General features: G+C 36.2%; 1 protein-coding gene across 5 annotated transcripts in view; it reads left to right on the plus strand.

Moving 5' to 3' along the window:
• Window positions 1–23,982, plus strand: part of cacna2d2a (calcium channel, voltage-dependent, alpha 2/delta subunit 2a) — a 219,918-nt gene that overhangs the window by 50,929 nt on the left and 145,007 nt on the right. For all 5 annotated transcript variants that reach the window (XM_028001954.1, XM_028001956.1, XM_028001955.1 and 2 more), the window contains exon 3: window positions 7,550–7,666. In XM_028001954.1, the coding sequence (XP_027857755.1) occupies window positions 7,550–7,666 (117 nt within the window). The remainder of the gene's footprint in view (window positions 1–7,549; window positions 7,667–23,982) is intronic.

Raw genomic sequence — 23,982 nt, forward strand, 5'->3', positions numbered from 1 at the left:
GATAAAACTAGATCTTTGTTTATCAGAACACAACAGGAACCCACAGTAGGAAAGAAATCCTGTTTATAGTAGTTACAATAGTAAATACAATTTGTTGGTTTAATCCATCCATCTATTGTCTTTACCTTCTTAACCTTGCAGGATTTATTAAGGATGCACCGATCCACTGTTTTCACTTCTAAGACCGATTCAGATTTGAGATTTTGTATCTGCCGAAACCGATTCGATACAGAAAAGCAGTACTGACTTAAAATGTTTCCTTTTGTAAAACACAGACATAAATGTACTGAATTACAAATGTATTTGATAACTGTGCACCAGTACATAACACTTAAATAGAGCAATAGCTTCACAAGTTTGGTCAAACGTGTAAAAACACAACTTTAGTTTGTTCAGTCGGTTAAATTAGGAGCCAATGAAAACTAAAAAAAGCATGACGCGAAAAGCACAAAGCATAGAATTAGACTGAATAGATCTGCCTACATGGATTGGGCTCATTGTCACAGATACCTAGTCTAGAGTTTTTTTTTATATCGGCAGATTTTAATATCGGATCAGAACCTAGGACATTCTTGCTGCAAGGCAACAGTGCTTACAACACAAGGTTTTATTTAGACCAATCGACCAAACAAAGATGTGTTAGTTGAAACGGTGAAGCGCTTTGCCCAGTTGGTCAACTCAGGTCTTTTCCTTTCACTACTGAACCAACATGGCTGCACGGTGACGCAGTTGCTGTTCTGTATATATGTTTTTATATTACCCAGCTGTTAGCGATAATGTATATAATCACATTTGTGCTGCTTGTTCTGCAGAATCGTGATGTGAGGTTTGAACTTTCGAACTGCACGTTTCTTTTCATCACCAACTGTTTTCTTGAAAAATGTCAGATTTTGAAATCATTCTCACAGTACGAATTATCCTGTTGCTGTTAATTATGCTGAGAGGGAATGAAACATTATATCAGATCATAGATAAGTGCATTCTCACCCTTAACTGGTTTAAATGCATCAGCCAACTAATGAATTGAAAATGGGCTGCAAATTAAAGAATAATATGAATAAATGAGATGAGAGGAGTATCACAGAAACAAATGCTTTCACAAAGGTCTCGGCATGATGCAAGAGAGCTGTTGGTGTGAAGTCAAACTGTTGCATGGATGTAGAGGCGGCCCAAGTGCATTGAGGTCTGATTTTGTATGAGGTTTACAGAAGGAGAGGCCAGAGTTGGATGCCTCAGCCCACCATTATTTCCCAGTTGGTAAAGAAACTAAAGTGACACCAAGATTTAGATTAGTAAGAAAAATAAATATTTATATGTGCTATATATATGGAGCTTTGGAAAAAATTAAGAAACCCCTTAAAATGATCAGTTTATTTGATTTGAATCTTTATAGACATATGTTTGAGTAAAATGAACATTGGTCTGTTATTCTATGAACTACTGACAACATGTCTCTGACATTGCAAGCAAAAATTTTGTATTTATTTGCAGAAAATGAGAAATAGTCAAAATAACAAAACAGATCCAGTGCTTTCAAACCTCAAATAATGCAAAGAAAACAAGTTTCTATTAATTTAGACTTAGACTTAGACTTCGACTGACTTTATTGTCATTTTGCATACACAGGGTGTATACAGAACGAAATTTTGTTGCATATGGCTCAGGACAATTTATAAACAACAATACAAATGTTTTAACTCAGGAAGAGTTCAGGAATCAATATTTGGTGGAATAACCAAAAGGTTTTCAATGGGGTTCAGTGCAGTGGGCTCTTAGTTTTTCCTGAACTGCATTTAAAAATATATATAATTTTGAAATTAAATATTTTTTCGATCTGTTATGATTTCCAAAAATATTTCAATTTACTATTTAAAGGCCAGAAAAGTAACTGAGATTTTTACATATACTAAGATTACTACTATTACAGTGCTTATTTAATTTCCATTCGGAATACATAAAGTAGTTTTGAATTGCATTTGTACTGACAGATTGATGATGTCGTTTCTTTGTTAGCTTCTGATACAACAACATTAAAATAGCATCATAATAAACAACCTTTGTGTTAACTGGATTCTCACCTGTGGATCTATTTAAAGTAAAATCAGGAAGACAATAGTTGAACTTCACAAATCTGGTTCATATTTGGGTGCAATTTGACATTTCTGTGGTCACATGCAAGCATGAACACCAGGAGGATGAGAAAGGGTGAGGAAGAAGCCGTTACTTAACAAGTAACATAAAGTCAGATTGCAGTTTGCAAATGCGCTGAAGGACAAAGATCTTATTTTTAGAGACATTTCCTGTGGTCTGATGGGAAAAACAAATGAAGCATTTGGTCATAATGATCATCATTACATTTGGAGGGAGAAGAGAGAAGCAGGCCTGAGAAAAGGATCCCAGCTGTGAAGTACAGGGGAGGCAGCATCACATGGTGTGGCTGTTTTACAGCTGGAGAGACTGGTGCGCTTCATAACGTAGATGACATCATGACCAAAAAAAAAACAACAACTTTGAAGCAATATCTCAAGACATCAGCAGGAAAGTTAAAGTTTGGGCAAAGGCCTGTCACAATAATAGTTTCGTCAAGATGGCGCCGGCGCAGCTGGCTGCCTGCAGACGCAGCTCCTGTCGTGTGTGTTTGTCTGTGTCTGTAACCGATTAAGGATCCGTGCTTTGAAGAACCCATGGATCATCAGTTGGGCTTTGTACAATGGCTGGATGTGGTTCTGTCGATGTTCTCCGCGTTCTTCTGCTACTTTTTATACTCTTGGTTGCGGAGAACCTCGCCGAGTGGAGTAACGGCATTTTTTGCTCGCGTGAACAGCTGATGCAGCGGTGGCCTGTGACGTCATCAGCTCTGACCCAGCCAAACTCCAGACTCAACACCCGGACGTTGTTATTGGGTCTTGTCTTGTCTTGTCGCTATGCTGTAACTGCGAAGTAATTTCCCTGCTGGGATGAATAAAGTACTTCTATTCTATTCTATTCTATAAGCAAAATATCAGTTACCTGCATGATAAATTCTCTTTTCTTTCTTTCTGCCTAAAACTGGATGATAAAATCTTCAGTTTGGTCTCAACTAGCAACTATACTGCTCAAAAAAATAAAGGGAACACTCAAATAACACATCCTAGATCTGAATGAAATAAATATTCTCATTGAATACTTTGTTCTGTACAAAGTTCCATTTGCACAACAGCAGGTGACATTGATTGTCAATCAGTGTTGCTTCCTAAGTGGACAGTTTGATTTCACAGAAGTTTGATTTACTTGGAGTTATATTGTGTTGTTTAAGTGTTCCCTTTATTTTTTTGAGCAGTGTATTTTGAAGGGCAATTTACTGTATACAGTATAATGAATTTTATTTGTTGTTTCTGTGATGTTTGTTTATTTTGGGTATTAAAATGTATTCTGGCTCCAGTGTTAAATGTTGATTAGAATTGAAAGTTTATTGGTCTTTAAGGTTGTATTCCTGCATTACCATTGAATTGCTTGCAAATGAACTCAAAACAACAATATTTAGTTTATCACAATAACTTCTGGAAAAATATGCCATTATGAGAGACTTAGTTTGGGCACAACTAAGCCTTAAAAGTTGACATCAACACTAAATATTTTTGTTGACTTAAAGACAGCAAAATTGATAGTTTTAGTGGCCATCACAGTAAGCCTGCTGCAATAATAAGCAACTAATCAGTTAATCAAATTTTAAATCAAAATGAGCTCAATAACTTACATTTTAACGATTACTATTTTTTAAGGGTAATTTTGTTTACACCTCACACCCCATTTTATTTATGGTTTCAGATGTGTGTGATTTTTATTTACCTTTTATTATCTGTTTTTGTTTTTTGTGTTTTATTTATCTAGTTCCAGTCTGGAGGGTTCTTCACAAAACTAAAGTTTATTGGTCTTTGAGAGGGTGAACTTACATTACTATGCCATTATTAATAAGTGAAAATATTCTCCAAACAACAATATTACCGTCTATCTCAATAGGTACTGGAACAATTTGTTGTCCAGCTAAATTTTTAACTTCAAACCTGACTCAGTTACACCGGTACTGACAGGAATAACACCAACTGTTACAATATTTCATAAAAACTTTTGAATTTTAATTCTTAAGATGAAGTTTATGGTGCTAGAGTGTTTATACATTGATGCCAATGAACACATATAAAACAAATATTTGCCCTTAGAATGAAAGCAGTCATTAAATTGTTTCATTTCTGTTTACACAGAACACATTTGGTTATGTTTAAATGTAAATATTGATCCTAACATTACAAAATGAACATGTTCTGTTTAATTCTTATTTATATTGGCGCTTTAACATGATCTGAAAGTGTGCACAGCGAGAATGCGGGCGTTGTTAGTGTGTTGATTGCAGGTTCTTTGAAAAGTTCAGTCGTCTCTGTTTGTATTACCAGAAACAGTCCGACATGAACTCTGTAATATTGTGAAATATTATAGCAGTCTTCATGTTATGTAATTTACTGTAGTTCTGTATTACCCAACACTTTAAAACCTTTAATGAGGCCATCAACAAACAAATTGCACAGCAGGGATTTTACATGATCAGAATGATACAGTCCACATTTCTACATACCACAACATATGTTGGCATTGTATTAACTCTAGAACTCTATCCTTTTAGATAATTTTCTGCAGGTAATTAGACAAATGCCCTAAAACAATCATACAGGCTTCAGTGGTTTCTGTAGAGACAAACCCAGAGTCTCTGTTATTGTCTGAGGGATATACTATATATTTTTATCTTGAGTAAATGTGATAGAGATGTGATAAAGTTAACCAGTTTTATCACTGTCTGCTTATCTTTCCTTATTTCATATATCAGGTGTGTAGTCTGACTCTGGATTGGAGGATAATAGTATTTTTTATTAGTGTACACTTGACAGGTTTACAAATGTTGAACTACAAATCAGATAGTGGCCAAAGGGTAGTGCCGCTACACACAGATGGCACATTATATCACTTAATTGATTCATTTAAAAGAACATTTTTTACCTGTCAAACGTTTGAAATCTGAACATGTTCAGCTGTCAGTAGCACCTAAATGTTTTATTGTTCAAAATCTTACAAAATTGATGAAATCCACCTTTTTCAGTAACACGAATATCTGGATTTGGAAAACGACCTGCCTCACTTTGCATAAATGACAGTCGACGTTTAAGAAACTTATTTTATTTGTTTGGTTATATTGAAGCTATGAATCAATATCCGTCTCGCACCAGATGTGATCATTACGTACATATGATGTATTTTGTTCACCAAGATGAAGATTTAGATGCCATTTTATTCAAGAGCATTTATCTTTGTGAACCTTTTTCTGCTGATGGAAACTGTATTGGGTTACACTTTATTTGAAGGAGTGTTCATAAGACTGACATGACAACTATGCCATAGCCACTGCCATGACCATACAAGAGCCTTCATGAATGCTGATGACTGTTGTCATGAAGTGTCATTCAGTAAATAATAACATTTGTAATGCAAAGATTCATAAAGGTTACATTAAAAGTGTCAATTTTGCTTTACTTGGTGAATAATGACACTTTTAAAGCGAAGTTACATTAAGAGTCCATTAAAAATGTCAAATTTGCATGAGAAGTGTTGTTATTTACAGAATGGCACTTCGTCACAAGAATCATAAACATTTATGAAAACGCCTTCTTGTTCTTGACAGGTGTTAAGTCAAATAAAGTGTTACCTTATATATTTCCCCTCTGCAGGAACAGTTTAATAGTTACATACATATGGGCAGACACATATAGTACCATGAAAACAGGCAGAAGTAGACATTTACGTCATTGTGATAACAAAAATGATAAACTTTTGCTTGATTTTATCCTAGAAAGCAAATATAAGCTAGTTTTGTTATGAAACTGGATGTTTTGGAAATGTTGTCTTCCCCTCTGGAGACTACAGGAGGAGTTCAGGCTGCTGAGTCAGCCTTCACATTTCCTACAGAGAAGCTCATTGATCTTCCAAGTACCTTCTTCTGTCAGCTATCCAGACCGCTGCCACTCGATCACTTCCTGATCCTGCTTTACAAACATTTCCATTTTTCATGGAACCAACGTTCTACTTGCTGTTACTGTTTTTGATAAATTTATCAGGAAAGTCTTTGATTATTTAATTATTACCAGTTTAACAATTGGGGTAACTGTCTTTTCCTTTATTCAGTATTCGCATTTAAAGTGCACTTTAGTCAAGTAAGTATGCTGTATATAACAAACGTCAAAGAAATTTGACTTCACAATTTCATGCCTTGAAATTGGTCTCTGCCTCTTTAAGAAGCTCCTGCTCTTTCCAAAAGAGCGCGTCTCCATAACAATGTTCCTCCATTATGCCGTTTAAAACCATTGTTAGTGGTGTTGGACTGAGAAGGAGTTTGTAAGCTCAGTAGATTTGCAGTTTCTCCAGGTGGAATACATAATACCGCCCCTTTAAATATGCCCACGTTTTCCATCATAGGTCCAGAATGTTATTTTGTTACATAAATACGTGTTCATTAATTTATTGCTTCTGCTATCAAATTTATGTACATTTTTGGGATTTTAATTTGTATGTTTAAAGTCATACGATTGTAACTAATCAATAATTCTCTACTAGTGTATTTGAAAGTATACATGTTATGAGGTTTATCTATAAAATAAGGAATTTTAATAGTTGGATAAAACTTGTCTAAAATAACTATTATTTTTGTAATTCATACAAATCTTGACTTTCTTTAAAATTTCTTAAATATAACTTTTGTCCCTTGGAGATGTTTTTTTTGGTAAGTTTACACTGTATGATTGTGCTGCTTCAGAGTTTGTAGACACTCTGCGATTTTAACTGTGCTGGTTAATCTGAGGTGATAAGTAGAAATATTATTTATTCTCCCACAATGGGGAAATTTCTGTGCAATAACAGCAACCAAAATCACATAAAGACAGAATGAACTCCAGTTCTGAAGAGTGTAAAAGATGTGCACAATATGCATGTATCTTTGAGCATTAAAAGATTACTTACAAATAGTGACAATGAAAAATGGTGCAGCATTGATGTTGTACAGATAATGGCATGTAAATTAACAATTGCTGATGGTTGCAAAGTCTAACATCTGCTGGGAGGAAGGATCTCCTACAAAAAAGGACAAAATGCAAAGATTTCCTTCCCAAACTGTTTAAAATTTCCCCATTTATTTGTTCTTTAAGACTTAAAACTGTAGAGACACAAGGTGTTCAGCCAGCAGTGAGAATCTGCTGGGGTGTTCGTTTATTTAATTTCATTCTGACTGCCAGACTGCAGCTGGCTAGCTAAGTGTTTTGCCATTAAGGCTCTGTTCTGTGCTTAATTCCTCTACAGAGCAGAGGCTTGTGGGTATAATGACAGCCGGCAGACTGCCTACTCTACAGTAAATGTTTACCATCTTGTGTGCTACCTTGAAAAGAAGCAAACAGCCCCTCTGTGATCTCTTTAATTAAGCTAATGGATGTGGTTGCGTGACCTTTGATCCCTCCTTTTTCCTCTCCATGTGCAGATTTATAATGAGAAGAAGAGCCAGTTTGAAATCAAGAGAAACAACCCCAAGGATCTGGTGGAGCGAGTGGCGCGGGACATCTCTAAGCTGCTAAACAGCAAGAGCAAAGCCTTAGAGGTAAGAGAATCCTCACGTATTGTGTCACCTGTCTGCAAACTTACGCCATGCCTCACTTCCCATATGCATGATGGAGTCTTTGAATGTTCAGTTGCTTTTCATACAAGTAAGGATAATTCATCTGTTTCACTACAAAGACAAAAGGAAAATGCCAAACACTATAAGAAGCAGTCTGAGCTGCTGTATTTACCTGCAGCCATTTAACATCAAGGTTTCCAATAACCTTAAAAGCTGGTTGTACCTTCACTTTAAATACATAAAAATATATATCTAATCCAGGTTCTCAAATTGCCCATGCAGTAACACAACTCTTAGTCTCTTAACTGTCTTTGTTCCTCCTAATGTGAAAAATGTCGCTGTTTTGTAAATGTAACTAGTCATGAACCTTGAACACATCTGCTTGGGCGTTTTTAGTTATTTACAGATTCTGAAAGTTTGGATTCTAAGCTCTCCAATTAAAGAAAACACACAGAAATCTAAATATTTTTTTCTACAAGTGTTGTGTGGTCTGATATTGTTTTAGGGCTGTTTGTAATTTAGAAACAAACACAAACATTTTCTTTAACCAGTAGATAGCCCAATGTAAATAATTTTATTTGAGGTGTTAAGATGCAGTTAGTCAGCGTGGGGCGCAGTGCTGTTCACCACCTCATCACTGTCATGTTGCATTCAGCACAGCTGCAGACCAAGGTCTGCATGACTCTGACATGTTGTGTAGCGTAAGAGAGTTAAAAAAAATCAAGTTTTGCAAATCAACTTGTTCAACTTATTCTTGATTTATAAATCCACTGAAGATTTTCATCAAACAGTATGTGTCCATTTTGTTTAAGGTTGTACTTTAAACAGGTATGTTCATATTACAAGCAGAAAACATCAGGATGTTTTTCTTTTCAATTGAGTAAAAAACATATATATAATTTTATGCTATTTCCTCTCATTTAATTCTGCATCAGTTTACAGTTTTCCCCAAGTTTTTTTTGTTAAAAAAATATATTCTACTGAGGCTGTGCCTGAAAAGGTTATCATTTCAATGTCTTATGTTTTCCTGTATAATTATTGCTGCTGTTATGCTCAGGCAGGCCCTGCAATTAGCTAAAAATGCATTTCGGTCTCAATTAGAAATCTCTCACTTCTCTGAGAAAAAAAGGTAGGGTGGGGATACAGTTTCAGGAAGGATGAGTGACATGAAGGGAAATGAGAAAAGTACAAACAATCAATTTTTAATTTTAGAAATCGAGGGGGACAGTAGAGGAGCTCTAATTGGGAAGAACAGCATTACAAATTCAGCTGACACCATAAAATCTCTTCCCGTCTCTCTACAATGGCAGATGATGGATGCTGTTGTATTTATATCTATATATCAATCAATATACAGTTCCTTGCAAAATTATTAATACCCTTGTAACTTTAGTTTTAGGTGATAAACCAATACAAAGTAGTCATAAAATGTGAAGTGGAGGAATAATGACGCGCGGTATTCAAACAGTTTTACAAATTAAATCAGAACATTCTTAGCCACTTTTACCCTTATAATTCCAAATAAGATACGGTGCAAATAACTATTTTCAGAAGACGCATAATTATAGGGTCCACGTGTTTGCAATCTCTATGAATTTGTCTGTCCTGAGAAAGTCTCTGAACCATGAAGACCAAGAAAGCTGACAGACGTAGGGAAAGTTGTGAAGAAGTTTGAAGCTGTATTAAATCATAAAATAAAATACCAAGTTTTGAACATCTCTCTGTTTAATCTGTCATCCAAAAATTAAACAGCACTGCTGGAAACCCAATGAAACATGTTGGTCCACATAAACGGACAGTGCTGATTTTTAGAGTGTTTTATTACCGAAGCAGCAAGAGATCTGTGAAAATGAACATTAACAACATCTGTTGGTCCAGTGTGATCTTTGTAGATTGACTCTGTGTTTACTCTGATGTCTGGCAAAAATATGACTGGTTCTAATTTTGCTCTGTAAACAGGGTAAATTTGAAGTAAGTTTCACCTTGCAGCAGAAGAACAATAATACACGTACATGATTTAGATCAAAGCTTAGTTAGTCAATAGTTGACAATTGCTACTCACAGATGAGCTTAAGTTATTTCAGACATTTTTGTCTCTAGATGGACAAACCTGGCAGAGACACAGTTAGAAGGTTTTATCTTACAATTATTTGTGGTTTTAATGATAGTTCATCATGTAAAATCCCATTCAATGCATCAAAGTTTGTAGTTGTTCCATGAAAACAAGCAAAATCAGTTACATATTTTGCAAAGCAGTATGTTCAGTATTTCGCCCTCAGTAAAACCTCTGCATCCAGTGCTTATGTGTCACAAAGCTGTGTTATTTTCCTACTGAGCTGCTTTGATTTTTACATGCATGAGTATAAAAATGTGTACGGATACATTTGCAGCTGTTATCAGTGTGTGCATAAAAAAGATCTGTCCACTTTCCTTCCTTTTTGTTTCTGTTTAAGTTTGACCACTCAAGCCAAAGCAGTATTTTTGTAGCACTGGCTTAAAGCCTCATAAAGGAGCAGAAGTGTATATCTTTCAGAAGCACGAGGCCTTGTGGGATAAAATGAGGCATATTCACAGTAAGGAGCATGAGTCTGTGAAAAGCATACTTAATTCTTGAATCCCTAAAGTAAAAGAAGGCGTCCCTTCACATGTCTCTTGGCCAAGTTTGGGATTGGATTTGGAATGGCAGTGACCATCTATATGAACATTTCTCTTTTTACTAACTTTTTTTCTGGTGTTCACCTCCTCTGCCTTCTTGAATATACACACAGTCACACGCCAACAATCCAACCTCCACACCTTTACCTCCGCAGTGTCACCTTACATCCTGTCTGGGAGATTCAGACTCGAGGGGCGAGAGGAAATGGGGTGAGAAAAAAGGAGACCTGGAATGAGAATGTCTCCCTGGGGCATGGGAGAGAAAATCAAGAAATCGATGTTAAAAATGAGCAGCAGGCGCGATGGAATGAGGGGGGTAAGAGAGGCAGAAAGAAATAAAAAACATCACAAGGGAGTAACCAATTTAATAAAAATCACCAATAAAAGTACAAAAATTATTCAACAAATCAATATTTAATTGAACCAGGTTGTGATTTAAATTTTTTTTTTACTCCAGCTGAATATTTAAGTCTGCAGGCAAATATATTTATGTGGAATTATTATTCATTCAAGGAGGAAAAGTGAAAGCCATGTCTTAATGCAGTTTGTAGATAAGAAGGTCTCACTCTCTCCTCGGCTCAGTATTGACAGTGTTTTATATTCCAGGCAGTTTCTGTGCCCTGTAATGGTTATTTAGTCTCAAATATTTCCTGAGACACATTTGAGAAAGGGGAATGTGTGCAGGGGTGTGATTGTGTGTGTGAATATGTAGACAGTGTTTGAAAGCACGAATGAAATAAATTACTCTTCTACAACCTATTTTTTTTTTTGCTCCTTCGGGTGGTTCTTTGTAATCCATGTTTATATTACTAATGAGGAAATACACATTGACTCTAGACTCTAGTGACTGATTTATAGTGGCACTGGAAATATTTCTCCATGTTCCAAATTTAGATGATTTAGTCCCTCAGTTTAATTAGCAAAACGTTTTATTCATTTAAAGCTCTTTTTCCCCCCTGCAGTTCAAATGGAAATAGGTTTTTATTTTTTTTTAGTTTGTTTTCTTTGGCTACTCTGTCCAGCTCTGTCTTCAGAATACAATTTGTTGCAGCTATTAAAGGGAGCACAATTAATGCACATTATTTTTGTGCTGTATATTTAAGCTGTAATCTCAATATTTATTATATGTAAGGTATCATTGCACTCGACGTACCCCTCCTTCTAAAAATGGAAACGACTTACTCCTCATCAAAAGCCGAGCCACTATTTGTTCTCCTTCTTCCGTCGTCTTAATCTCCCCCATTCTGCGTACGTGTTCGCTCCTCTTCCGTTCTTGCCTCTGGCTTTAGTCATCTTAAACAATGATCTGATTCTGCAGTCGGTGCCAAAATTAAAACGCTGCATAAACTGCCAGTGGCTGAAACACTTGCAAGTTGCCAATGGATACTGAATGCAAAATCTCTTTGATTTTTCTCTGATCTGTTTCAAAAAAAAAATAAAATCTGTCCACCTGGCGCCTTGTTTTTATTTAGCAGATATTTGAAATTTGCACAAAAAAACCCCCTGTTTGCTTCCTTGCATATTTGCTCTGTTTTTGTTACACACTAATACAAAAATATAAATACACTTATAACAAAACATTGGTTTCCAAACCTAGCAGTATGTAGTAAGATAATCTTCCTTCTTAGCCTAATAGCTACTTGTGCCGCCCTTGGCATCAACAATTGTCATCAAGCAGTGTGAAATCTGGCAGTGAGTCTTTTGAATCACTGAAGGGAATTTAACCTACTTTTTTGGGGGGGGGGGAAATTGTTTTAATTCAACCACACTGGAGAATAAATGATCTGTTCAAGGTTACATCACAATGAGATTCAAGCCCCGCCTTTGACTATGCCACTCTTAAACATTTGTCTTGGAATGTTTTGAGCTACTCAGAGGTTAATTGCAGTTTCATGTAGAGCCAATTTGGTTTGGATAACTGGGAAACCAGTTGAACACTTAATTAAATGTATTCAAGTAATTGTAGCATCAGTGTGCAATGTCACACTGGTAAAGGATTGCTTGCATTAAATATTAGGGAGGCTATTATATTTCAAATGTCACATAATCACACTACTCATTTGAACACAGTTGGCCAATTGGAAGTACTCTAATTTTCTTAATTGTCACCTAATAGTAACGAGATACTTGTTGTGTAATGCAATGAAAGAAATGTCATAATCAATGTCAAATTAACAATTTTCAGCAATAGTATTGTGGTTAAATTTATTCCCAATGTCTCCCAGACAATGTCTAATGTTAAAGTTAGTTTAATAATCTCAAGCAAAACAGAAAAAGCCAGTAAAGGGACTCATACTTTTTCACAGCACTATGGACCTTACCAAGCTCCGCCCACAACCGACCCACGTGACCGCAAGTCTCACAAGCTCTGGCTCGCAGCGCGTTGTTTCTATGTAAACATGACTCGATTAGTGCATCATTTCTTCCGGATTTTCACAATATACCAGCTACTAAATGGAGAGAGGAACTAACAAGTTCATGTCATCATCTGGGAGGAGGTTACTGGTTTCTCAGTCACAAGCTGGTTGCAAACCTGAGGCCAGCAGGTGTCAGTCAGTTATGGTAGATCTGAAATTTGGTTTGATGACGTCAATATGAGAAGCTACAGACTGATAGGAGGAACCAAAGAGCTCTGTAAAGGTAAAGGCAAATCTTCTGAAGTTGGGATATAATTAATTTTATTTCACATAATTACCTCGGTAGAAGCCATTTGTTTGTTAAAATTTTATTAAATATATTTGTTGTATTTGATGTTTGTTGTGAATGACGTAAACTCACAAACGAACGAGGTAATTAGTCCAACGTTTAGAAACTACAGCGGCTGTAACGCGCCACAGCAAAAGTAAACAAAGGTAAAATAACCTGAACAGGTGATCAACTCAAAACCACTCCTACCTTTTTACTCTCTCTCTCTCTCTTTGTAGTTTAAGCACACCTGTTACCGTGGCAACCGCCTGCGCCCTGCAAGCCGAGCAAAGATTACGTTAAAAACATAACATTCAGTCCGTTACGATATCAAGTTTCCAGGCTTGATATTTATTTCTCGATTATTAATCAGCGCTTCCCTGAACACAGCGATGGTTTATTGACTAGCTGTACTTGGTGCTAGCGTGGCTAACACGAGTAACAGTTTAGTCCAAAGCCTTTTCTGCTAAAATAAAATCTTTAGTGTATGTCAGATACAGACACATTGCATATTGATCTGTTTAGCTAACGTAAGACTGTGTAGCAGACAGGCTTCAAGGTGTAGAAGTTGTATCAGTTCTGCCATTATGCTGCACTTAGCTAACGGGAAGCGTGTGAGACGTCATGTGACCACGTAGAATGGGCATCAGCCAATGAAAAGCGTCCCCTCTGGTAAGGTCCATTGCATATTGTTTTTATTTTTTTGCATACATTACCTGTGCATGTTGTAGCTTGTTATCCTTTTGCAGTGAAACATTTAGAGCCTTTACTGCCAACTTGCTACACAACTGTTTGGTCTCCAAATAGCCTTTTAAGAAGGTAATTTAATTACAGACAGAATAAGAAATTATTCCATTAGATTACCTCTATTCACTAACTTTTAAACAATGTCATGTGGTTGGGTATTGCAAGTCCTTAAAAAAAATCTATTTCATTTACTGCACTTACAAAAGAAGTTCATCAACAGTAAATGTACAATCATCTAAAAATTCAAACCTTAATCGAATCTATCCTTATAAAAGGTATTTTTGTGATTAGTGCAAAAAGTTCACTATTTAGAGATTAGAGGTTTGTATTTCAAATTGTTTTGTAAAACCCGATTCCGATTTCTTCTCAACTATAAATGACAACATTCAAAGTATTTATTTTTCACTCTTGCTGTTGCTCTTACTATGTATTTTAGAAGCAGAAAATATATTTTTCTCATTCACAAAGTAAATAGAAACAACATAAACAACTTTTGTTAGGCTCTAATATTAGCATAATTAGCATGGTTAGCATGGTTAGGACTAGTAACTGTAAATGTCACTGTCAGTGCAGAGGATGTAGATTGTTACATTAAGTCCAAGATTTTGAAAAGGCTGCCAACAAGCCAATTATTATCCATCATAGAGCTTGAAAGAGGAAAACAATAAAACATAACTTTTCTGTAACTATGACACCTTTCAGTTATCGACTTTATTTAGTGGGAGGTCGACATTGTCCTTCAGTAGTTCACAGCAGGTAGAAATTGACTTCACAAGGCAGATTGTTTCTTTTTTTTTTAAAGAAAAGATCTGGTACAAAATAACCAAATATGCAAAAGAGTAAATGGCAAATAAGTGAAATGTCCACTACCAACCCAATTCTAAATCTTTGTTTTAGCAGCCTGAATGTACCTCCATAGACATTTTCTTTGTAGTAGCTTCTATCATATTTTGTTCTTCCTCTGACTTCATTTTTTCAGCACGTTCCTCATACTGAAAACAGCCAACCCTATTTTGTCCCTCCTTAATAATCAACTAATTTCAGTCAGCAGCCGATTTCTTTTCTTCTAAAAGATAGTTTTTAGTATTTATGATTGTAATTCTAGTATTCTGTCTTGGTGTTTTCTCTGTATGCTTGTAAGCGCTATCAGAGCAACAGGCTTTAGGGCATTTCTGCAAAAGTATCACTCTGGGACGCTTCATAACCCAGACTAGCTTAATCTGCCATGTGCATAAAGCCAAACCGGTGTAATACTGTACAGCAGACCTCCCACTGACTAGCCCTCTTCTCCTCTTTGCTCCTGTCTGTGATGTGTCATATGACTGCGACAGAGGTTTGAGATCAGTCAGGCGCTTCAGAACCAGCTGAGACAGCATAGCGTCCTGTGTGCCGTCAAAGCTGGGCGGTGTTGATGCTTCTGCCTGTGAAGTAGTTTTAGGGCTTTCTAGCACCAGCGAGAAAAGCAATGAGCTACATAAAGTGACATTTCCACAAATGCAAAGCAAAACTAATATTGGTTTCACAGAGATGACTGATAAAAAACACAAAAGTAAGCAAATGTTGATATAATCTAGCTTTGCAGAAGTAAATAATAAATCAACAACTATGTCCTCAACTTTGTTAGTTATTGAATTGGACATTTACAGAGTCAAATTCTAGATAATAAAGTATGGATTGAGGGTTAAATGTAGCATTTTCTGATAAAAGAAAACACACTGCAGTGTGCAGAGCCGTAAGCAGTACAGATAGAGGCCACAAGGAAGAGCTTTGTCTGAACCGACCCTTTTTAGTTTAACAAGTGTTCATGCTGTGCTCTGGACAAACAAGGACTGACCCATATAATTGGATATGATTCACTCCGACTGCAAGTTGCGCTGTAACTGGAGATCTGCATCTGACGTATCTTAGGCCACGAGTTAATTTTATGTGTACATTTTTCTGGTTAAAAGCTTGTTTGGCCTCAGTGCTTCAGAAAAGGCAGGAAGATTAGGTGAGTAAATGGTTCTACTCTCTGGTTAAGACAGGTGGCTGGGTAGACGCGTGCATATTCTAATAGGTATGTATCCTGTAACTTTGAGACCTTGATTATAAATGCAGTCTGTACTTTTTTTAGAAATAACAGAAAACAAGAGTTTTGGAGTTCATTGGCCTTCTGGCTGCAGTCATTATGTTATAAGAAGTAAGGACAGAGTACTGTAATTCCTATTTTAATGGTATTACCAAACCCAGACAGAACAGACAGAATGACTGAATTCAAGACTAAAACAAAATATCCTGCATGTCTTGCAGCTGACTTCTGAATCCCTGTGATCTTTGAACTGTGTGACTCCCACAGCTGGTGAAGACTTAAGGGTTAATGAAATTGGAGAGGATCGTGTCGTTATGGTTACCAGACAGGATGAGCTTAGTGATGTTAGTAACCTGAGCTACAAGCTATTGCTTAATGTCAGCTCACTGTTATGGGAGGCTCTGGCTGCAATATTGAAGTCTAAAAAAAAGTTTCATCATCTAAATTACTTACAACAATCAAGAGCAGAGAGTTTATATGGCTGAAGAAATATTACTGTGATGGAAAAGAATCTTTAGTGAAATTATTTTATTTTATATTTGCGGTTTTCACATAGGTTGTGTCGGGGCATAAAAACCGGCTGACATTTGGTTGAACTGACCCTAAAATAACATGAATGAAGGTATGAGTGTCTTTGCAAAGTCCAGGAATCTAAAGATTGTCTCTGAAAGAGGAAATGTGGAGACTCCTGACTGTAGTAAGCAGGAAATTTATCTCAGCTGTAGTCCACATCCTTCTCATTGCCATTACTTTCTCTCCTTATGTAAAGAAATTATATTGCACCTATGTAATTATCTTACAGTACACTTGTATATTTTTTAAAGTGAGTATAAAATGTCTCCTTAGTGGGTACGAATTGAGGCATGGCTGGTATGTAAAGTACAATTTATTGAAGCTTTGTGTTATTGTTTATTTTAATATTCTTGTAGTATTGCAACACAATTTCACTCAATATGTACATTTCAAAAGTACAATTGAAAGACAATAAAGTCTATGGCAGAGGTGTCATTTTCGATTTGGGCCAAGTTAAGGTCATGAATGCTCTTAAAGGGCCGGTTGTGCCAGAATGTATTGATTAAACCTGTTAAAAATATTAATGAATTCTTAAAATTAAATAATATTGTTGAACATCTTTTCAGTCTTTCCAGGATTTTGTGATTCTTTTTGTGATTTTTTGCAATAAAATTGAAAGTGTTTGTGGTACAAATCTGGAAATATTTGCAATATTTGTGCTTATATATGGCTTTTTATCACTCACTGTAAAGATCATGGACTATATTCTGACATCAGTTAAGGCTGAGGGAGCTGTTTAGTACAAGTAAGAAAATTTTTGGTAATTTTTGTGAAAAATCTACAACAAACTCTAAATTATTAGTGCAAAAAAGTGCAGGGATTTGTTGATTTTAAGTGAATTTGTACAATAATTCTCAAGAAACTGGAGAAACTGATTGATATAATTTGACAGTAAGCAGATAAAAACTGCATTGATTTGATTAATAACATAATACTTAGGCACACTTGATGTTTAGTCTAGAATCTGGAGGGCTACAAAAAAAGCTGCGGTGGGCCGGATGTGGCCCACGGGCCTTGAGTTTGACCCATGTTGTCTATAGTATTAGACAGCCACTGAACAAGTCCGGTACAAAATCATGAAGGGCCGAAATGACCAGGATGTGTTTACACAGGCTTAGTGGATGGTAAAGTTGAGTGGGAGATATAACGTCACTTTTATTTACGAGCCTAAAGAAACTAATCTCTTTGTCAAATACAACATGAAACATGACCAGATTGACTCTAATACAGCATTTCCTCTTGCCCCAATATCCCTGGGTTGCTCTTCAGGCAGCACGCTTCTGTCTTCAAGTTGCATCAGCTCTTTATCAGGAGATAAGAGGACCAACATAAATAGACCAGGAAGGCAAGTGGCAGAAGATCCAACTGGCAAGTACAAAAATCTCCTCAAGAGTTGAGTGAATCCCAGGGAAGATAAACTGTGTGGTGATGAGTTGATGAGGATCAGCACCAAATGGACTGCCAGGAACCAAAAAGCCAGACCAACAGGAACTGAGGAGGACACAAACAAGGAGAAAACATCCCCACAGATACAAATAAGAAGGAAGGAACAAAAATCAAACCTAACTTAAAACAGAAAGATGTTCATGATATAGAGGAGTTAAATCTGGGACACTCAGCTAAAATATTCAGTAGAAAATTTTAATTTTGACTAATATCTTTTTTTTCCTCACTGGCTGACATTGAATCAAACTAAACTTCCCTGTTTTACAGCAGTTGTAATTTAAATTTGCTAACTGAAAGAATACTTATGAATATTTTGTTCTACAATGGTTTATTTCCTTTCTTTTTTTAATACTCAGAAGTTTTAATAGACTAATATATGCTCCTTTAGAGCCAGACAGAAATGAATGCAGTCATGCTTACAGTGATTGTTTTTAGATCACTGGAGAGCATTGGCTAGACACTGTGCAAGGACAGCAAAAGTGTGTTTGACAGTATTAATCATTCAGGCTGCATGTGGGCCTCTGTCTCCTCCTGACCGTGGAAACCAACATGACACAGCCGGGCCAGAGCCGGGGTGGGTCAGGCCACTCCGAGTCATCTGACATTACGTTACAATCATTAGTAATTCACAAAGACACTGACTCCCAGTGCGTGCACTGCCAAGTTGTATGCTGAAAGGAGTGTGAGCGTGCTCCTATTGACACAGGTGTGAACATTTGGAATATCCACTCTACAGTAGATTAACATTTTTACATTACATTCAAATAGTGGTTGAAATATCAACTTAGATATACACAAAAGGAACATAATAACTATCAGTAAACTGCAAAACAGGTGCAACATGATCTGGGTCAGGACTGTTTGGTTCCTGGCCTGCATTTTCATACTTTTATGTAACAAAGCAGAGCATCTTAACATTTATAAAGCCCATTATTGGTAGTATATTACCATGTCTAGGAAAACACATAACCTCCTGGAAACTCAAAAGGATTGTGACTTCATCTAACATGCAATATTCAGAAGTTGAGTCACTTTCCCACTGGGATCTAAAGCCTTGAACTTGACTAGCTCTGGAAAATATCAAGAGACCACTGCAAAATGATCAGTTTCCCTGATGTTACTTTTTATAGGTATATGTTTGAGTAAAATGAACATTGTTCTTTTATTCTATGAACTACTGACATGTCTCTGACATTCCAAGCAAAAATTTTGTATTTATTTGCAAAAAATGTCAAACTGTCAAATTAACGAAAAAGATGTACTGCTTTCAGACCTCAAATAATGCAAGGAAAACAAGTTCATATTAATTTAGAAACAAGAATACTAATGTTTTAACTCAGGAAGAGTTCAGAAATCAACATTCGGTGGAATAACCAGGAGGTTTTCAATGGGGTTCAGTGCAGTGGGCTCGTAATTATATAGATAATTTTCCAGACCTGTATATGTACGTGTGCGTTCATGTACTACTTAAAAACAAATCTTATTTTTATTTATTTATTTATTATTATTATTCTTTTTATTTATTATTATGTTTTTTTCAAAACTACAAACCAAAAATCACTGAAAAGTTAATTTGCTCACCACAAATGACCCTGAATAATTTTGCAGTTTCTAGAAAGAAAAAAAGAAAACTACAAGTTAGGCTTCAGAAATAGAAAAATTACAAAAATTGATTCACAATTTAAATATTTGTTGCATGAACCGGAAGACAAAGTCTGTGTCAGTTTAGGTTAATATTTTACGTAAATAAGTTTCACTGGATTATAAGTTGAATTTACTTAGAAACGTGGATGATTCGATGACACGTTGTGTTCAATTACCTGCTTTTTAACAAATTGCCAAGGTGAAAAAGTGTGACTTATAGTCTAGAAAACACAGCGCATTGTTTCTGTTTTGGAAACCAAATGTTTGTAGTATTTATTCAAATACTATTGGACTTTATGTATTTATAATTTCATACCTTTCTGGATTCGAGAAAATTGATAATTAATTCAAGCAAGTGCACACAATTCTTGTTTTTAGAAATCAGTTAAGTTTTATATTACTTTGCCACATAAAAAGAACAAAGACAGTTTTTATTTTTCAGCTGAGAAAGGAATAAATAGAAAAAAAATGCACTTAACTAACCTTGACTGATATAACTCTGGGAATATAACCACTTCCTCGGTGTGTGTGCTTGATATCTCGAGGTTGTCATCCTTGGGAGATCTCAGGCGCCTCAGTGATGCCGGGCTTTAATTGAACAGGCATCTGGCACAAATAACCAATTTATTCCATCTAAATTTAGCCTTCAGTCTTTGAAGAGCTCTCCGTTCTGAAAACTCGGGATCCTGCTAGCAGACCGGTGCGAAGCGTTTGAAACAAGTGCAAGTTGTCACTGGAACCTGATGGGATTTTGGTGGTCGAGTGTACAACTGAGAGGGGCTTAATAAAGTGAAACTCTCCTTTGAATGACACTGGTGAGATAAATAATTGTAATACTTTCAATATGTGGCTTAGACTTAGAAGTGAAGTGGCAGAAGCTTGAAACTCCAACCATCACTGGTTAAAGTATGCACATACTTATTTACCTTTTTATCTAGTAAGCTTTGAAAGTATGATTTTATGTGATATTCCAATATATTGTTTTGAATATTAGAGAATGTTTTATTTCTTTTATGCATTTTTATTCATTGCTTTGCTTCACAGATGAGCATCTCAAACAGTTTAGGCACGTCGGTTTAAGACATTTTGTTGTTTCTACCTCAGGTTGAGATTTGTTTAACTTGTCACCCTGCCTCACATTCTCCAGCAACCCCAATTATTTTATTTACAGCATCGGTTATAAGGCTTTGATCACACAGGAGATAAACGTGACCCAAATTAAATTTGTTGCCCCTTTATAACTTTGTCATGGCAGTGTGAATGGCCCAACTCACTCAGATTCGTATCCGGTAGTTTTCAAAGCATCTGCAGTCTGAACAGGTATGTTGCATTTTATTCAATGTCGTGACGTGAGACATGCGTCGTAATTCTTCACCCGTAAAAGCCAGATGCTGTAAATCTGGACCTAAGCACTAGCTGAAAATTATATTTCTGAAAATTCTGAATTTATGAAAGAAGTCTTGATCTCTACAGAAGTTGTACTCCACAAAAGACTTATTAGTTTCCTTCATCTTTCTATCATCATCTGGCGTTCCTATTGGCTTCCATTGTTGAATAACTTTAAATAGGTCCATAAACTGTACGATGTGTGCTGTGTGATTTCTACGTTCTTCTTCTGCACATGCAGGTCGCTTTGGGGTCGTAAACCATTCACAGAAATCTCATTGCCATCACATTTATTAAGCAGCGTGAATGACCACGCACAAAAAGAGAGGAAAACAAAATTGGATTTAGGCATAAAATCAGAATTGAGCATCAAGATGTGATTTTATGTGTTGTGGTGGCGCACAACTGATGTAATGAGGTTTTAGTCGTCGACGCTGCCGTCGTAGGTTCAAGTCCCGGCCAGGTGACATTTGCCCTCTCTCATTATCCACTTTCTCGTCTGACCAATTTCAAGTAAAGGCCAGTTGTACCGAGCGTGGAGGATTTTTTCTTTTGCATTTCCTCACAATACTTTTGTGTTCTCTTGCAATATTTACGAAAGAAGTCTTGGTCACTGAATTGCATCAAACCACAATCCCACCACTCCTGGTTTCGACTTCGCATCCAAACAGACAGAAGTTGTACTCCACAAAAGACTTATTAGTTTCCTAATCAGTTCTAGCAGCGCAGTTGAATAGTGAAAGTCTTTCTTACGGTGGCCACTGTACTTTCTGCTGTAATTTAAGTTTTTTACATACAGGTCCCATGTATGCTAATATCTCAACGGTAAGATATCTGAAGGTTTATATTTTTTTCTTTAGGATAGAAATGCACCACAAACCTTTGTGCAAAATGTAAAAGATAAACAGATCAACCATGGGATTTTCAGTTGTTTGTGGTTTTTCTGTGTTGGTAAATACTTAATAAATAGTTAATAAAGGGCCGTTTTCATGTGCAGTTTCATCTCAACCTTACACAAACGGACATAAACATGCAGTGAATAAATCAATTTCCAATCAGTTTTTTTCACCAAAGAATTAAGAATATATAAACACGTTTACACTGACGTTTTTTAAACGTGTATATATTTGAAACTTAAATTGACATTTGTGGCTGTATGCAAAATAGAACAGGATGTATTTCTTTATTCCAAGGTAACGCAAAAGAAAGATTTTCCCCATGTCCCTCAGAGGGCTTTATACACTAGAGCCAATAAAACCTTTAAAAAACAAACAAAAGACCTGCTGTGTGAAAGTCGCCCAGTACAGACTGTGTTTAACTCTTTTACTGGCCAGATCAGTTTGTTGCTTTGTGACTAGATTGTAGGGACTGCTGCTAAGTGAGGTCGGCGTGTTTTGTGACCTTGTATTGAAATGTGTTTTGTTATTTATTTTAATACATCATAAAATTCGGTGTTTTTCACACACCTCGTCGGGTTTTCTGCCCTTGTGGGAATACAGTCTAGGACTACACACACACACCCATGCACACACACGCCGTGCAGACATGTAAACTCAGGAATTCAGTATGGGATTGGTAATCTGGACAGGGACCATCTGATTATTTTCTTGAATATCACCATATTTACATACACAAAAGTGGATTTCTAATTATTTACTCTATTTACAGTGTGTGACCTTTTAAAGCCTTTTAGGGTCTAGGTAGCTAAATTACACTCCCTCCATACCCTCATCATAGCATTTAAACTTTATCCTCAAATTTACTATTACCCTCCCCGAGGCACAGCATGTCACTTGGTAACAGCAAGCACTCATTGATATGGTTTGGGTTCATTTAGGCAGCCTAATGAATTACAAGGGCTTTATAATGACTGTGTCTGAGCAGTGCTGTGGGGAGGTCAGATGGTTTGCATAACTAATGAACCATGGTCTCAAGTCGACTTTAACATGAACTGGAACATTTTGTAAGTTCTGCTGGAGAAAGTATACGGCTGCATACTACAACCTCCCACTATTACCAGCTCGAGAAACTGAAGAAACGACATAGGAGACTTGAACAAAGTAATTTGATTTTCCATTTCCTGTAGGCCTTTTGAGAGGCAGTTATAACTCCCAGGTCCCATCAGCGGAGAATGGGGAAAGTAGGCCAAGCTCTACTTGAGTAAAAATAGCGGAGAAAACTTTAAACTGAATTGGCCAAACTGTGTCTTGACACATGATATTTATTTTGAGAATTTGAGAATTTTTCAGTAATTCTCATGGAAAGAAATCAGGTGCTGACCAGTTTCTCAATTTTGATTGGAAATTTGAAATTCATCCTTCCACTTTTCCAACTAGTAGATGAAATGCCTCCCTAATGGAAAGCAACCCAGGTGCCTAAAACAACTTATTTGGCAACTTTTGATGCAGATAAGCTTCACATAAATATGCTGTATTTCTCATCGTACCCCTAAAGCTTCTGTCATAATGTTTATTTACCTACTATGTGGGTGTGGATATTAAAAAAACATTTGTCACGTGGGTCTAAATGTGAAGAAATAAATACAGTTTTGTCCTGTCACTTCTATGAAATATATGCCGCTTATGGGTGTAGGTGGTTTGTGATCTATGTGTAACATAAATCTGTGATCTATGCATGTTAAAGTATGCTGCTTTCGCTTTGACAAAAACATTGTTTTATTTTTTTTTACACTTAAGTACTTGACCCAAATTCAATCTTCTAAAAATGTTAATCTGTGTATAGAAAGTTAAGCATTAACTAACATAAAACCTTGTTTTATATTTTAAAATAAATGTTTTTGTTTTTTTTATCAAGTTGCAATCCAGCTAAACAATTCATGTTGTAAACTATAAAGCTTAAAGTTAAGAAATTATTGACATAATTCTAACTGCAGTCATTTAATAATAAAGTATTGCTGGGTTTTATTCTTCCTATGCAGCCGGACTGAGCTTCAACATGGAAACAAGGGCAAACTCTTAACTACCCTTGTGCACGCCGTCACGTACAAACATACCATGCACTTAATCACAGATTTCTTCCCCTAATCTCATCCCTGATCGTCTAGCCCCTGTCATTCAGATCTATGAACTTCCAT

The sequence above is a fragment of the Xiphophorus couchianus genome, chromosome 20 (assembly GCF_001444195.1).
Source record: "Xiphophorus couchianus chromosome 20, X_couchianus-1.0, whole genome shotgun sequence".
Taxonomy (NCBI): Eukaryota; Metazoa; Chordata; class Actinopteri; order Cyprinodontiformes; family Poeciliidae; genus Xiphophorus; species Xiphophorus couchianus.